A 16,733-nucleotide genomic window follows, 5' to 3' on the forward strand; every position below is an offset into this window, starting at 1 on the left:
AAAAAAAAAAAAACTTTACTGTACTATACTCTATTATTAAATTAATAATTTGTTTTTATTATACATAATTTCAGTAAATAAATCAAATTACAGTGCTAAGTTAATGTTTATCACGCTTCCTTTTTTTCTCCTCTTGTGTCCCCGCCTCCCTACCAGTTGCCGAGCAGCAGCAGCTTTGGCCCTGTCTTGGTGCTGGGGGAGGAGGAGCCTGTTGCCTGGGTGAACTCTCTGATTGGCCGGGTGGCATGGGACTTCCTGGGCGAGCCCTACTGGGCCGATGTGGTCTCCAAGAAGATCCAGATGAAACTCAGCAAGATCCGGGTGAGTGAGTGGCCTTTGTTTGACCTCTTGCCTCTCACCTATGGCCCTGTTGTGACAGAGGGACAAAAGAGCATTCTTACACTGTTGTATCTGTACTGTATTCTGTTACCACTGAGCTCCAGAAGGGATGAAGAAGAGGGAGAGTGCAAGGTTTATTTGGCTCGGAAGAAGAGTAGAGAGCGAGAATGGGCCATGCATGCCTAATAAAGAAAAAACTAAATACAAATTGACCAGGGGACTTATGCCTCACAGTGGATCCTTACGACTCTGCAGGGACACACACAAACACACACACACTCTAAATGTCAGCCACTTCTGCTGTGCAGCCCCGCCACAGGACTGAGAGAGCCCCTCATTCCTCTCTCTCTCTCCATCCCTGTTTTGTATCCTGGTCCTTCGATTTATCCCCATTGTTTCATCTTTGGGGTTGTTACTAGCCCCACGATAGCCCTTCGTCTGGTCATATTCCCAATGTCATGTGGTGATGTTGGCTGTTAGTCTTGTTGTCTCAGCTAGCCGGTGTGAAGGAGTCGATAGGGGCCTTTGTGGCAGATGAGAATGACTAGTAGAATGTGGGAGATGTCGAGTGAGTGAGTGGCCTGTTACCATCAACCTCTAACTTGCACTTACTATACCCCTGCATCTGCAGACTGTGTGTGTGTAAAGACATCTGCTTGACTGTTTCTTTCTCCTCCAGCTCCCCTACTTCATGAACGAGCTGACCCTGACAGAGCTGGACATGGGCGTGGCCACTCCCAGAATCCTTGGCGCCTCCAAACCCTCAGTGGACCATCAAGGTAAGAACCCTGGAGGTGTGCTACTGTACTGTCCATCAACCAAATCCTGACCAGTGAAGAAAACTGCAATGCGTTGTATTTATACACGCACTCAAACACACGTACTCTGCCACTAACACACTCGCTCAGCCAGGCTCCCACTGTGCAATGTGCTATTAGCAGGTTTGAATTCCACTTCACACCGCCCCTGCGTTGCAATTGATCCCCTCCGCTGCGTGGTGACATTGTGGCAGAGGCAGCGCTGTCATTTGGAGCCTTGCTGTGCAATCTGTTTATTTGAATCACTGTTTCATTCAGGCAGGCCCTTTACGAGAAGGCATGAACTGTAGATTCAATCTCGCGCGGTTCGTGGGAATTATTGCAATCAAAAGGAGAGACCTTTTTACATTTCTTCAAAACAAATCAACTTTATTATTTAATTCCAGCAGTAAAGGAGCTTGTCAACGAGCACCCCCCCCCCCCCCCCCCCCCAGTTGATTCGTTGATAGCCCAACCAGCAGGACTAAAGCCACAGCGTTTTATAGCAACGTCCATCCTCCTGGATGCTCGTGACAAATCACAGATGAGAGAATTTATTCATAGGCACATTTTGCTCTCATGCAACAGACATCAAGATTTACATGGCGCCAAATACCTGTCCCTAGTTCATTTACTGCTTGCTTGTACAAAAATGCTAATGCAACCTAGAATACGAAATAATTTCTTTTAAATAAACTGGTGATTAGTTCTCCCTGTTACCGACAGACACACAGACACTAATCATGGAATGGCATGTTGTCTAATCGCCAATCCATTGTAAGTCCACTGTCCGTGTTAAAGAAGCCTGCTTTCAGCCCACACACACAGATGTGTGTTCTACAAATCCCCTATTCTGTTGCATAAAACAACCTTTTTATGCAATAACAGTATTATAACAATCTTGTCATTTCTGTTCTGACAGTTGATTTACATCCTCTGATTTATTCGGCACACGTCACTACTGTTTAACACGTGTACATTTTCTCTGTTTTCACACACGCTCCACACTCTGCTCTGTCCTAGTACGGACGTGTCGGTGTGTTTTTTGTGATGACTCCCCACCGCTCCCTTATCCAGCCCCTTTCTCTGATGAATAAGATTGTAATATTAGGGCTCTGTGTTGAGTTCATCGGCTCTGTCATAACCCCTGGACCAGGGGACAGCAACACCACTGAGAGACACAATGTAATGCTAGCTAACAACGCTAACAACAACCAAGCGACCACAATGACAGCAGCTATAACAATGCTAAGTGCTAACAAATACCCCACTGACAGAAACAATGTAGTGCTAGCTAACAACAACCAAGAGACCACAGTGACAGCGGAGATAACAATGCAAACAACAACAGTGGCAATGGTGATGGCCACAACGCCGACGCTAACAACGGCAGCAACAAGAACAAAAGACAAGTATCTTTTACATAGCCACTTAGCCAGTCATGCTAACAACAGCAACGATCACAACAGCAAGTTATAGGCTGGACATTCATTCAGCATTAGAAAAAGCAATGATGGCGAAGGAGGATAGATGTTTGGAAAGGGTTAAGGCTGCACACACACTCACACAAACTAGACCGTCATATGATCGATAAGTAATGGGAATAGGTTATTCATTGAATAAGACGCCGGACTGTTCCGTGTCGGTGATGACTTAATACTTCCATTCCATATTGTAAGACTAAGAATTGTAACATTTACGTTCATCAACAGGGGGAGCGTTTCCAATCCCAGTTGGGGCAATAGCTCAACTCAATATCACAAATTGACAACATTATCAATCAATATATCTAATGAGAAGAATTTGATCATTATGTTCCGCAGGAGTCAACCCAATCCTGATAGGCGTTTACTCACTCAATATCACTCATTGACAACATTATCGATGAGTACCATGCTATGTTCATTAAGCTCTTGTTTAGAATATGATGCTACTGTGATGGAATGAGTTTTGTGGGAAAATGCCTTGCTAAGTACAATGTTATCAAGTCCTGAGCTGTTGAGTGGGTCACATGGTTATCTGTTAGACTGAGTAAATAAAGGCCGAGGTACACTAGAGGGGCCGTAGACTTTGCTGTTAGTTGCACAATCAGCTTCTCAGTACAAACACACTGCAGTTTGTAAAGTACGGTTGAGCGGAAGTTTGGACAGTACATAATATGAATATTACTAGTAATAAATGCCTCAACTTTAGTAGAGTGACTATCGGTCGGTTGCTTTCTAGCAGATGCGGAGTGTCTCTCGTAACATCTAACCGTCCAGCACCTTACCTTCCGTATTTGCACAGTAGGTAATCATTATTGGGTGCGTACACAGCACATGTCATTTCTGGGTACATACACCCTTAATAATGAAGTTATGCCCCACAGTATAGATTTTCTTGCATCTTATTAGTGTGTGAATATTAGGAGAGATGGTTTCATATGACATGTAGATTAGGTACTTTACATTCTAGTAATGGCCAAAGATGACTGGCCCACTGAATGCCCCACTCCATTGGGGCATGGCCTCCATCCTATGGCCTCGCATTTTAATTGATGACGGCCTCGAATTTTAAATTGCATATTCAACAACTTACAAAAAAATTGAAGCTGAAATTGGGATTTTATTTTAGGAATAAGGCCTGTTTTTCTTTTGAAGCCAGAAGGAGGCTAGTATCAGCTACATTTTTGCCTTTACTAGACTATGGGGATATTTTATATATGAATGCTTCCGCTCAGTGTTTCAGATCAATTGACACCCTTTACCAAGGCACTTTGAGATTTATTTTAAACTGCAAAACCCTTACGCACCACTGCACTTTGTATACCAGGGTTGGCTGGCCTTATCTAGTCACTCGTAGGCTCAGTCACTGGTATACTTTTATTTACAAAGCCATTTTGGGTTTACTACCTTTTTTATTTGGGCATTTTTATTGTTCAGAAATGTGGTGGGTACTCTCTTCGTTCGCTGGACTTTATCCTGCTAACTGTTCCAAATGTCCGAACTGAATTTGGTAAAAGGGCTTTTATATACTCTGCACCATCTTCTTGGAACGCCTTACAAAATACTTTTAAACTGGAAAAACTTGTCCCGATTTGGTATTTTTAAATCACTGATGAATGATTTTGAGACTGATTCCCTGACCTGTCAATGTTTTTAATTAGCTGTTTTTGATTTTGTTATACTCTTGTCAATTCTATGGTTTTTACTAGATTACTTGTTGTTTGTCTGTAATTTTTGTAATGACTTGGTGCTGCCTATCTTGGCCAGGACGCTCTTGAAAAAGAGATTTTAAATCTCAATGAGCCCTTCCTGGTTAAATAAAAGTGAAATAAATAAATTAGCTAGGGCCCAGTCTTGAATCTGCTTCCCCCATGGGGCTGAGTTACAGACAGGAAGAGATGAACACTAGTGAAAGAATGTGTGTTTCTATGTCTGGCAGTTGGATTGTCGCTTCTCTGTCTTTCTACACTACCCATCTTTCATTCTACCAGTTTCTCTGTTCCCTCTCTCTGTTCCTCTCGTACTATTTATTCCTCTTTTTGCCAAACACTCTCTGTCTCTCGGTGTCTCCATGCTGTTCCTCTGTGTCACTGCCACCAGTGTTTTGTCATTTCTATTACCCGGCGCTCCGATGAGACTTAATGAGAGAGGAAATGGATTCCACCACAGGCTAAGAGGGGAACAGATTCTGTTGGATCAGAGTTGGAGGAATGCACTTCCACTCCACTCAGGGGGACTGGGTTATGTTCATTAGTCACCAAACAGTAAAGTATTGAGTGAAATGGGGAGGGGCTACTTACACTTTTCCAATAAGAACGAACACAACCCAGGCTTCCACAGACAACCATTTTTTTTGTGGGTTGTTAATTGTGTTTTTGTGCGAGTTGTTATGGGTTTAAAGAGTAATCAGCTTTCTGGGAAAATACTGTGTTGTTGCCTGATGTTTTGGTGTAAGATGTTGTCAATGATATGGTGGTTCGATCCAACTAGGTTACAGAGTCCCACTATCTCGCAACCGAATGTTACTTAGTAATGATCATATGCTGCAACCGTTTCGAAATAGGCCCCCAAGTAAGTAGGGATTGGGTCAATATTGAACTCTCACTAATAGTAGAATTTGCTGACGAATCTAGCTGGAAAACATCATTCATTTTACATCAACAAATAACATTTTCATCTTCTAAACATGTTTGTATATTGTTTTTATTTTGGCAACTCCACTGCAGTGCTAACCCCCCCCACCCTGACCACTGAATACCACTCTTCTAGACTGAGGCTAACACACAGCGTAACTGGCAATGTGCAGGTTAACAGACACATATTTGCTAGAATTCACCAACGTTTCAATCATTTGCATTGGAACAAGAGTATGCAACTAAAATGTTCCTTAAGGAAAATATTCCTCTAGATTACATTCTAAAGAAACGTTTATATAATCCAGGACTGTTAGAGAGGCCCAGTCTGTCCTCCAGGCAGCTCAAGGTCTCTGCCTTCTGCCCTTACTGGAAACTGCTGGGCAACCACGATCAATAAAACTCACTGGCAGTGGAATAGACGGTGGACCTAAGGACCCACATCTATCTATCTATCTGTCTGTCTGGTCCTGCTCTGCTCGTCTGACTCGTCACCAGGCCAGCTCACCCCAATTAGGACAGAGTTGGTCGTTCAATACATCTCTCGCAACTAGCGATTTGGTGCTCCTCTCCCCACGCTATCAGCCCTGCCCTCCCTTAACCTCTAACGCTGTCGGACATAGCCTTATTATCACCAGGGCCACACAGGGTTTGGCAAGGGCCACAAGTCCCCGGGCTTTCTCTCTCTCACACACCATGGGGATGTGGTCTGAGTGGACAGGGCTGGGGTGCGTTTGTGTACGTTTGCGTACGTTTGCGTTGTCTTGTGGTCACTTAGCACAGCTAGTGTTCAGGCTTGGCGAGGACGGTGTGGAGAAGGAAGCACAGCTTCTCCAACTCTCTGGGAGTGTTCACCCTGTAGGTGAATGGTGTCACTAGTTGGTTTTCATGCATAGTTCCTCGTTTTCTCACCTTGCTGTGTTTCTGTGAGAGCAACAGGAACAGTGAGGCTACATGTCAGCCTGGCACATTGATGGTTTATGAGCTTTCAACTCAAATGTTACTGTTTATGATTTTCCTCTCTTAAGCTTAAAGTCCTAGGTAAATTACCTTGGATGAAAGCCCACTAAAAAAACTGGCCAACAATACTTAAAAATGAATATAATACTCAATGCTAATTACGTTTGTACCAAAACTTTGTCTGTCTAGCTATCAAGTCTCTTCTAGCTGTAAGTAGGACTAACATCTGTCATTTCAAAGCAGTTTTGTGCCGTAAAGGAGACATACAGTTGTCTTTCTGTACCCAGTGTTCTAAGACACGCCATGATAAAGACCCTGTGATATAGAGGATGTGTGTTATTCAATTACAGACTCATACAGAGCTTCACTGTTCATTAAGGATCTCTTTACTTTGCTCCGTTTGTCTTTCCCTCGATCCTAGTCTCCCAGTCCCCGCCGCTGAAAAACATCTCCACAGCATGAATCTGCCACCACCATGCTTCACTATAGGGATGGTATTGGCCAGGTGATGAGCGGTGCCTGGTTTCCTCCAGACTTGAGGCTTGGCGTCAGGCTAAGGAGTTCAATCTTGGTTTCATCAGACCAGAGAATCTTTTCTCATGATCTGAGAGGCCTGTATAGGTGCCTTTTGGCAAACTCCAAGCGGGCTGTCATGTGCCTTTTTACTGTGGCTTCCGTCTGGCCACTCTACCATAAAGGCCTGATTGGTGGAGTGCTGCAGAGATGGTTGTCCTTCTGGAAGGTTCTCCGATCTCCACAGAGGATCTCTGGAGCTCTGTCAGAGTGACCATCAGGTTCTTGTTCACTTCCCTGTCCTTCTCCGATTGGTGTTTGGCCGGGCGGCCAGCTCTAGGAAGTATTGGTGGTTAAAATCTTCGGCCATCTAAGAACGATGGAGGCCACTGTGTTCTTGGGGACCTTCAATGCTGCAGACATTTTTTGGTACCCTTCCCCTGATCTGTGCCTCGACACAATCCTGTGTCGGAGCTCTACGGACAATTCCTTCGACCTCATGGCTTGGTTTTTGAATTTGAATTGAATTTACCACAGGTGGACTCCAATCAAGTTGTAGAAATATCTCAAGGATGATTAATGGAAACAGGATGCACCTGAGCTCAATTTCTCATAGCAAAGGGTCTGAATTCTTATCTAAATAAGGTATTTCTGTTTTCACTTTGTCTTTATGGGTTATTGAGTGTAGATTGATGAGGAAAGACATTTATTTAATACATTTTAGAGTAAGGCTTTAACTTAACAAAATGTGGAAAAAGTAAAGGGGTCTGAATACTTTCCGAATGCACTGTATGAGTCTGTGTGTCATCTATTGATTGACTGTCTGATTAAGCCGGTTTGAATTCCCATCATTCCTGCTGTGGGGGAGATACAATTGTTGTGTTAGTGTGAAGTCTTACTGTTGTTGCTAAGAGAAAGTGTATGGTCTCTCTCTGTCTTGCTCTCACTAACGCACACACACACCTGCATCATCTATCAACCCAGGAGTGCCCCCTAGTGGTGTAAAGTGGCTCTCTTCCAAAGTACAGTTCCATGATGTGTGTGTCTGTGTTCCCGTGCTGCTGTGTAATAGTGTGTGTGATGGGCCCCCTGTCGGAGAACCCAGGTCTGCCCCATGTGAGGGAGGCTTTGGGCCGGGGCCTTGATAGGGTATTTCTCTAACCCAGATTAACAGAGCTGGGGGTTTGAGAAGAGACGCATGTTTATGCAGCGAGCAGCACCCCGCTGACATCAAACGAGCCCTATGAGGGGTATCGCACGGTGTCCAACTGTTTCCCCTCTGTTCAAAGGGTCCTGTGATCTCGCTCTCTTTTTGTATCCCTCACTTCGGTTCTCTTCCACTGTCTGGCAATGAGAGAAGGATGGATGGAAAGAGGGAGATATGAACACGGGATGAACGTGGGGTTTCAAGATGCTAGGGGGAGGGGAAGAGGCAGGGGAGCGAGGAAGACTGGGCGGGAGAAGTCAATGACAGACTGAAGGCTAGTGTCCTGGAGCATTCGCCACAGACTGAGAACCTTTAGCCAGATCTACTCAACTTTTTGGCTCTGCAGATCTGGGAAGTTCATCACTTACTGTAGTTTCCAATGACTTTACCTGAAGCGCTGCTATTTGTCTTCATGCCTACGGTCAATGGTGGTAGGTTACTGTTCACAGCTGTGTCAAGTAGTTTGGTTTGTCATAATTATCATCTAATATGTGTTGCCATTTGTGATTCTTTCCAAAAACACATTGAGATGTGTAATTTCGACTGCACACACGGGGACACACGTCACGCAGACCTGTCATCCCCCGCCCTGCACACACACCAACCTACGTCTGTCTGTGATGTCTGTCTCCCCCAGGTCTGTGGTTTGACTTGGAGATTTCGTACAGCGGCTCCTTCCTGATGACCCTGGAGACCAAGATGAACCTGATCAGACTGGGGAAGGACGGAGATGGCGTGCGCATCAGAGATATCAGCAAGGATGGGTAAGGGGAAGGAACGGTCCTCACTAAACACAACACTGACTGGGTGTGTGACCTACTCTAATAATGATTGTAAACGTTCGTTCTAGGTTTACAGTGTAGGGTTAACAGTATTTTAACTATGAAACATTGAATGAACATAATTGCTCTCAAAGGTGGTTGCACAGGGTGGAATAACCTTCATTTTCCACAGTAAACATTTGTGTAGCCATATGGGAAGTATGAGACATTCTCTTCGCTATCCAGTGGCATATTAACCTTTTTAATAGCTGCTTTGTTGACAAATTTGCACTGACGTTTAGGTTTTCTTGAAACAACTGTTAAAGGTTTACACTGTTTTCCTCCTCTGAACACATAATGAGAGAATTAGCTTTCCACATGATCAGGGGTTTAGCTACAGTTCTCTTAACTCGTCTTCTGTACACTCTACCCTTTTCTCTGTCCTTCCTTCCGTTCCTGGACGCATCCTTACATGGATGTTTTCTTCACCTGGTGAGTGCTGAGTTTCTCTGGGGCCTTCTCGTTTCCATTTTTGTTCCATTTCAATCTGTTTTTGTGGTCATTTCATTACATATAGCTTCCATCCCATCTAACTGACATTGTGAATGGGATCATTTTGTCAGTGTTCAGACTCTGTGTCCTAATGTGAACGCTAAAACAAAGGGGATCTCAAGAGGATGCATCAATCCATACTCAGTGTTTTCCATTAGCGCCGGCTGATGCTGTCGGCTAATCAGCCAGTTAGACTCATTTTTAGCTTGCTACATTTTCCACTTCATATTAGCTAGGTTACTTTTCATTTTAAAAGGTTCAATTCGCTATTCCGTGGAGCCCTGTCCCGCTCGAATGAACGATATGATTCTTCTAAAGATCTATTGGTAGGATAGGTGCCTGTCAGTCACAAAGCGAGCGATGACAGGGAAACGCAGCAGAGAGGAAGAAGTGAAGCGAGAGGTTTCACTCTCACCAAAATCTTTCCAAAATAAGCCCAATGGGATTATTTTAGACCTAAGCTTGTCGCCTGTCTTCCCTTGTTTGGGACGACTCCCCCCATTGTTAGGGCGGAGACATGAGCATCTTGTCATTATATACAGATCTCTGGTTGCAGTCAAATTTCTTTACACGGAGTAGGTAGAGAGAGTGATGCTCGTGAAATCCACGACTTAGCCTATTTTAATTTCTGACACTTATTTTCTTTTGGGTGTTTCCACATAGCCAGCCACGCGGATTCGTGGAACGTTGTAGACTATTTACTGTGCATTGATTAATAACTGAACAGCAACTGTTTACTAGTTTATCATAGGTGTCGAACTGACTGAATATAGTCCTTCTCCTATATCCCTTTGCCATTCATAAATCATACAACGTGGTTATATGTCCATGGTATCACATCGGGGCAAGTAAACCAAAGGATTTCCTAGGCTTCCTTTCCTAGGATGTCGTTGTCTTGCCAGACAGTGACACTGAAGTGAGTGACTCATCTGTCAGTGTAGCCTACCGAATCGCATCGGTGAGAGAGTCGTTCACTTGTCTCCCGAATTTTGATAGGCTACTGGTAGGCCTAGGCTTTTTGGCGCTTACATGCAGACAAATTATGAAAACAATCGATGAAGATGGTGAATCATCATTGCAGAAACAATAGGTAGTGGAGAGCCTCATTCTGGTCCAAATATGATAATTAGGGCCCTCACAAAATGCAGGCATTAAAATGGAATTCAACAATATTAAAAAATAAAACAATTTTTTTTAACAATGTATTGAACTATAATTAATTTGCCCAAGTTTATCATAAGACATGAACAGAATCCGTCAATGCAACTTTCTGAAGAGGCAATGAAAATGCCTGTCTGTATGTGTGTAGTGCGCGGGTCTACCACTTTGTTTAAGTCATTAACGATTATGCTAAAGAAAACAGTCTTCTGGTAGATGGAAAAGCTTTCCCAACAACCTGCACAGTTAAATGTTAACTACAAACTACCCTATGCTTACCTGGCAAAATGATATCATGAGTGGGCATTTGTTTTGCAAACTCTAACATCACACTACTTGCTTGCTGTGCACTTGCACCTACACACAAAATTTCTCTTTTTATTTTTTATTTTTTCAGACCTGAAGTGGTCTCTTGATGTGGTTTAAGCGTTATTGTGGACTTTCACATTTGTTGTTTTTCTTATAAATTGTGAATTTGAAATGAAAAACCTGAAACAAATGGAATCCTCTTAAAAACAAAACTTTTTAATACATTTTTCTAGATCATGTGGGCTATTTCATATTTCTGTTTTAATTAACAACATAATTTGAAGAACAAGCATCATTGTGGCAATTCATATCTTGCAGTTAAACTGTAAAGAAGACTTTAATCTCAAAGGTTTAATGTTCTCTTAGTTAGTCCTGATCATATAAGCCTAGACTGAGACAATATCCAAAACAACTAACAATACACTGAACTCATACATTTTCAGTAACTTAAATTGTCATGTCTTTCTACACAATACCAAAACAAATGTTTCCATTCTGTGAGGAAAACTCGATAAAGTATTCAATAATTCAATGTGGGGGGGGGGGGCTGGCTGGCTGGCTGGCAGGCAGGCAGGCAATTTTTTTCTATTTGGCTTGCTACTCTATGTACTTGTGGAAAACACTGCTCAATCGTGGGTGGGTGGGTGCGTGTGTGCCCTCCAATGAATTGTGTGGGAACTCGGTGAGACTTCAAAGGGTCTAAATAACACTGAAAAACACTTGTATTTCCTCGTGTGAACAGGCTTTGTAGTTCTAAGAGGCACCTCTCCCTCTGAAAACAATGGGGATGAATCCATACTGAATCGTGTGTGTGTGTGTGTGTGTGCCAGGTACAGACCACGGACGTACTGCCTGGCGGACAGTGATGAGGAGTCATCCAGTGCAGGGTCCTCAGACGAAGAGGATAGTTCAGAGGTCACCAATGATGTCCCTGGAGCAGAGGGGTGAGACTAATTACAGTGTATTTACTTTTACCCTAATTATTTACCTTGTTTACCTTTTTAAAGTACCTTTCTGTACTACTTGTATGTAATCCAGACTTTAACTTAATTCAGACTTTTACATAAATCAAGGTAGATTTGCGTGACAAAGTAACACCCCTAAATCTCTCCTCTCCATTAGATACATGGGTGGCCGCCAGCCCAGTAAGATCATGCGCTTCGTGGACAAGATCGCCAAGTCCAAGTACTTCCAGAAGGCCACCGAGACAGAGTTCATCAAGAAGAAGATGGAGGAGGTGTCCAACACGCCCCTGCTGCTCACCGTGGAGGTACAGGAGCTCCGAGGAACGCTGGCCGTTAACATCCCACCTCCGCCCACTGACAGGATATGGTATGTTCTTAACAGCTTCATAAGTTATACATCATACCTCCGCCCACCGACAGGATATGCTACACCCCAACACATTCATACCACCACAATACATAATGAATACACTTTAATATAGTAGTATAGGGGTGCCGATCAAACACTTGTTGGCATACTGTTGTGCACTAGTTAGTGCCGTTCTGCAATGCACTTGTGCCCTCTGCTGGTGACTGATCACATCCCTGGAAAACTGACATTTTATGTACCTTATTATTGTGAGTAACCTTTACCATTAACTTGCCCACACAGTACAATAACCAATGACCCCAATGAGTGCTGCGTGATCTGTTATAGTTGACATCTACAGCCTGGAGTTTCTCTAGTGTGTTTGTTGACTCTGTTTTGAATCGCAGGTATGGCTTCAGGAGTCCACCCCACCTGGAGCTGAAGGCTCGGCCCAAACTGGGAGAGAGAGAGGTCACACTGGCCCACGTCACCGACTGGATCGAGAAGAAACTGGACCAGGAGTTTCAGGTATGCGTGTGTCTGCATGCGTGTGTCTGCATGCGTGTGTCTGCATGCGTGTGTCTGCATGCCTGTGTCTGCATGCCTGTGTCTGCATGCCTGTGTCTGCATGCCTGTGTCTGCATGCCTGTGTCTGCATGCCTGTGTCTGCATGCCTGTGTCTGCATGCCTGTGTCTGCATGCCTGTGTCTGCGTACTTTGTCCAAACTGTATGTCCGCATACTACATTCAAATGTAACACCTCTGAATCTCTCCCATCTTCTCTCCGACGTAGAAAATCTTTGTCATGCCAAACATGGACGACCTGTGGCTGCCCATCATGCACTCTGCCATGGACCCCCGCTCTTTTGGAACGCCCTCCACCTCCACAGCCGATACGACCCAGAGGGAAACGGAGCCCTCCGAAACAGAGGGGGGCGCCACTAGCGGCATATGAAGGATTGTTTACAGTATTTGCCTGAAACGTGTGAATTAGAATGGGAGCCAGGGGGCCTTGTAGTAGTATAAGGCTTATCGGTGTATAAGGACATACAAAAAGACATCCGTTATTACCACATAGACATTCCAATAGCTCCATACCCAAGGGTCTTTTTTGTTACTGGCAGAACAGGATGACCTCATCAGATGAACTTTGACCTTTAACAAGCTCACTGACGGAACGAGACAGAGGTCAGTCAACCAACCAGGAAGGACAAACACTAAAAATAAAAACTGTCACTTGCTGCTCTGTTTTAAAAAAATCTGTGTAGGATGAACAGACTTAGAAAATTTAATTTTTCAAAGAATGTCACATGTAACAGTGATACAACCTTTGACAGGGGCAGGTTAGAGGCTAGTGGTATAGGTGGAACGGTGTGGAGAGTTTTTGTGGGTTATAAGGTTACACAGTGTCCTATGAACACATGGTTATATCGCATTCACCGTTCACCTTACGTCCTAGATAGGAAACAACTTTTGTTTGGGGACCCAAATCAAGAGAATAAAGTGAAACGAAATAGTTGAATGAGACATGCAACCGCTAGATTATACTTTTGTTATTGTACAGGTGTGTCTGCATTTGTGTGTGTGTGAAGCTTGACACTAAAAGCAGGAGTGGATACTTTTGACAATGTCACATGTATTATTTGCCATATGATTTGAAGCATCAAATGTACCCTGTGCTTTGTGTCCTAATGCTCACGGTCTGTGTCCAGGTGAACACTAACATTATATACACTTGTGCTGTGACCCCACATATCTTACTGCTCGGGGTAGAAGTTCCCCTTTACTACAGGTCTAGAATCAGATTATTCTACCCCAAATTCTAACTGTTTTGGGGATGAGAATATGTCTGACCCTACTGTATATCAGTGGTAAGGGGGAAAGTAATACCTATTCCCTTAACTGTACACCACACCTATTTATATGCAAATGATCACTGTGTCCATATCTATATGGAAGCAGCAATATGAAGCCCCTCCCCTCGTTTTTCTCTGGATGCCAATGCTATAGGGTTAGCCGTCATTACCTAGGCAACACGTGTCTTTAATTCACTAATGCCTATGCAAATTCCTTGCTAACTATGGACATGAGGTGAACAATGAGAAAATAGTATATATATATATTCTTGTGAAGATATCTCATAGAAATGTATTTCTGAAAAGGTGTACATAAGGGGCCTAACACTTTTGTTGAATGTATGTATGACTATATTGACAGATTGTTGGACTGTTTTATTGTTTCTTGTATGGAAACTATTCCTAACCAATCACATGGATTATTTTGATTGGGGTATGCCAAGTATTGCACAACTTAAACAGAAGTTTTGATTTATTTTTTCCTTGTAAACACTAATGCAATAGTATCTACAGACATGTATTGCATATTTGCAGTGCTATTGTGTTATACTCTCTCTAGCATGTACAATACCCATGGCTTGTTGAGACCATTCCGGTTTTCATTTATTCTTTCAAATGATGTAGGAAATGTTTTTTTTGTGTGTTTTTTAAAAATGTATTTTCAAATGGCCATCATCAGTTGCCAATGCTTGGAAATGAGCCACCTTGCCAGATGTGCTAAATGACACTTGGTAGAGTTAAACTAAATGATGTAGTGTGCCCTTTGCCAAAACTATCATTAATACTGGGAAAATAAACTCCAAAAACAATTGTAATCTCAAAAATATTGAAGTCTGAATCACTTTCTATACTGTGCTGTTATGTTATCTTAATTTTGCAGTTAAGTTTTAAATGCACAGTATTAGTATTGGATTTGTTTACATGAATTCCTATTTGTTTTCATCCCTTTTATTTGTCAGGACACTAAAGCACTCTTGTAGAATGTCATTGATGAAGGAATATCTCGTATTCACTTTCCTTCTACAGTACTTCTAATTCGCTTTCTTAATTTTCGTTTTATTGATTATTTGGTTGGTAATATTATTATTATTATTGGAACCCTTGATAACGATGAGACAAAAAGACTATCAAATAAATTATACAAATACTGCGCTATATTGCAAGCCTTTTTTTTGTTGAAAATGTAATTTATTGTTTATTAACACAATTGCTCAGAGAAAGAGATTTGGTTTAAAAAGTAATAAAACGATTCTCCAAAAGGTAGGCGTCAAAGTAATCGGCACCCCTGTTTTCAGTACCCCAGCACCGTACCTTTGTGAGCATAATGACACTGAGCCTTTAAAGAAAATTTTTCAAAGATTGGAGAACACAGTGGGAGGGATCTGGGTGCTAAGAGAATTGAAAACGGGGTTGGCAATAATTTTGACCCCTCGTTTAAAAAATGAGCAATTGTATTCTCTGAGCAATTGTATTAGTATAAAATAATTACATTTTCAAATGTTTGGAGTATACAATCTAGCTCAGTATTTGTATTATTTATTTTATACAGTCTCTTTGCTTATCTTTATCAAGGGTGCCAATAATTATGGACCTGAATGTAGGCATAGTACCGGGTTGGAATTAGAATGTTTTGTTAAGCTTTGTCTGCTTTTCTGAAAGACAATGTACAATGACAGAATGATATGAATATCACATCAGATTTATACGATAAGAGTTGATGATTCTGCAAGTGGATGGATTATTTAGATTTTTAAGGACAAATTTGTTGAGCCTCATCCATGTCTCCTGCTTGGCTGGAAAATGTCTTAGTTGGGAGAGACAAAGTTTCCCTAAAGAAGTTCTCTAAAATGATGCCTTTTTATTTGTACAAATGTTGATTTAGCAGGCTTTGTTCTTTTCTGTTATCGATTTTGTACGACTATGAATTGCAATGGTATTGTGGTCCAAATGATTAAAAAATATCAGCTGGCTTTGTAATTATTCGCTCTTGATTGAAAGAAAGTTTTTTTTATTTTTTATGAACCTATTTGTTTTGTCATATACTGAAGTTATTTTAACTGCCACACACATGCTCAACATGCTCATGCATCAATATTTAAAATGTTCAAATTCATTCATTTCTGAAAATCCATGTACTGCAAAGCTTGAATTGTCCACAAATTTCAATCATGAATATTCATGAGGGGCGGCTCTATTCAATTACTAGGCTCTACCCCCTTATCCCTTCACGGAAGTTTATCGTTTCCTAGCAACACCTGACCAGCTGACAAACAGTGGTGAGTCTACTAGCTACAGGATTATTTGTTGTTGCTGAAGAGGTGATAAAGCAACCGTAAGGTTTAGTAATTAATGCATTCGAGAATATTTAAAACATTCTGGTATTTTAAGCTGTTAGCTGTCAAATGAAAGATGTGCTATTTAGTTAGCGTTAATAGCATATAACTTAACCGATAAGCACGCTAACTTCAAGACAAGTGGATAGCAGCATGCATTGAGAAACATTATGCGTGTAGTAGGCATAGGTATCTATCTTATTTCATTTTGAAGCAAAGGTATGAGGGCCTAATAAATGATTATGTCTTCAACTTCATAACGTTAGTGAATAAAATTATTTGTGTCTATTCTGTCATGTCTTCCCATGTGATGACAGGAGGCTTTGTCAGCCGACTTTTACATTTTCAGTATTGTTTCAATACATTATTTTCATTCTCTGACCTTTCTTTCTGCTCTGAAGAGACAACTCCTTAATAACTCAAGAAGCAGGTAAGGCTTTCAATGAAAGGGCGTTAAAAGAGCAGGTGACATTATTTAGCAGACACTCTAATCCAGAGCGATTTACAGGAGCAATTA

General features: G+C 42.1%; 1 protein-coding gene across 2 annotated transcripts in view; it reads left to right on the forward strand.

Moving 5' to 3' along the window:
• LOC120065682 (testis-expressed protein 2-like) overlaps positions 1–15,860 on the forward strand; it is a 63,166-nt gene extending 47,306 nt beyond the window's left edge. For both annotated transcript variants that reach the window (XM_039016762.1, XM_039016754.1), the window contains exons 7-13: positions 157–321; positions 1,019–1,118; positions 8,571–8,697; positions 11,544–11,657; positions 11,836–12,045; positions 12,435–12,555; positions 12,821–15,860. In XM_039016762.1, the coding sequence (XP_038872690.1) occupies positions 157–321; positions 1,019–1,118; positions 8,571–8,697; positions 11,544–11,657; positions 11,836–12,045; positions 12,435–12,555; positions 12,821–12,982 (999 nt within the window). In that variant the 3' untranslated portion in view covers positions 12,983–15,860. The remainder of the gene's footprint in view (positions 1–156; positions 322–1,018; positions 1,119–8,570; positions 8,698–11,543; positions 11,658–11,835; positions 12,046–12,434; positions 12,556–12,820) is intronic.
• The last annotated feature ends 873 nt before the right edge of the window (positions 15,861–16,733 follow it).

The sequence above is a fragment of the Salvelinus namaycush genome, chromosome 2 (assembly GCF_016432855.1).
Source record: "Salvelinus namaycush isolate Seneca chromosome 2, SaNama_1.0, whole genome shotgun sequence".
Taxonomy (NCBI): Eukaryota; Metazoa; Chordata; class Actinopteri; order Salmoniformes; family Salmonidae; genus Salvelinus; species Salvelinus namaycush.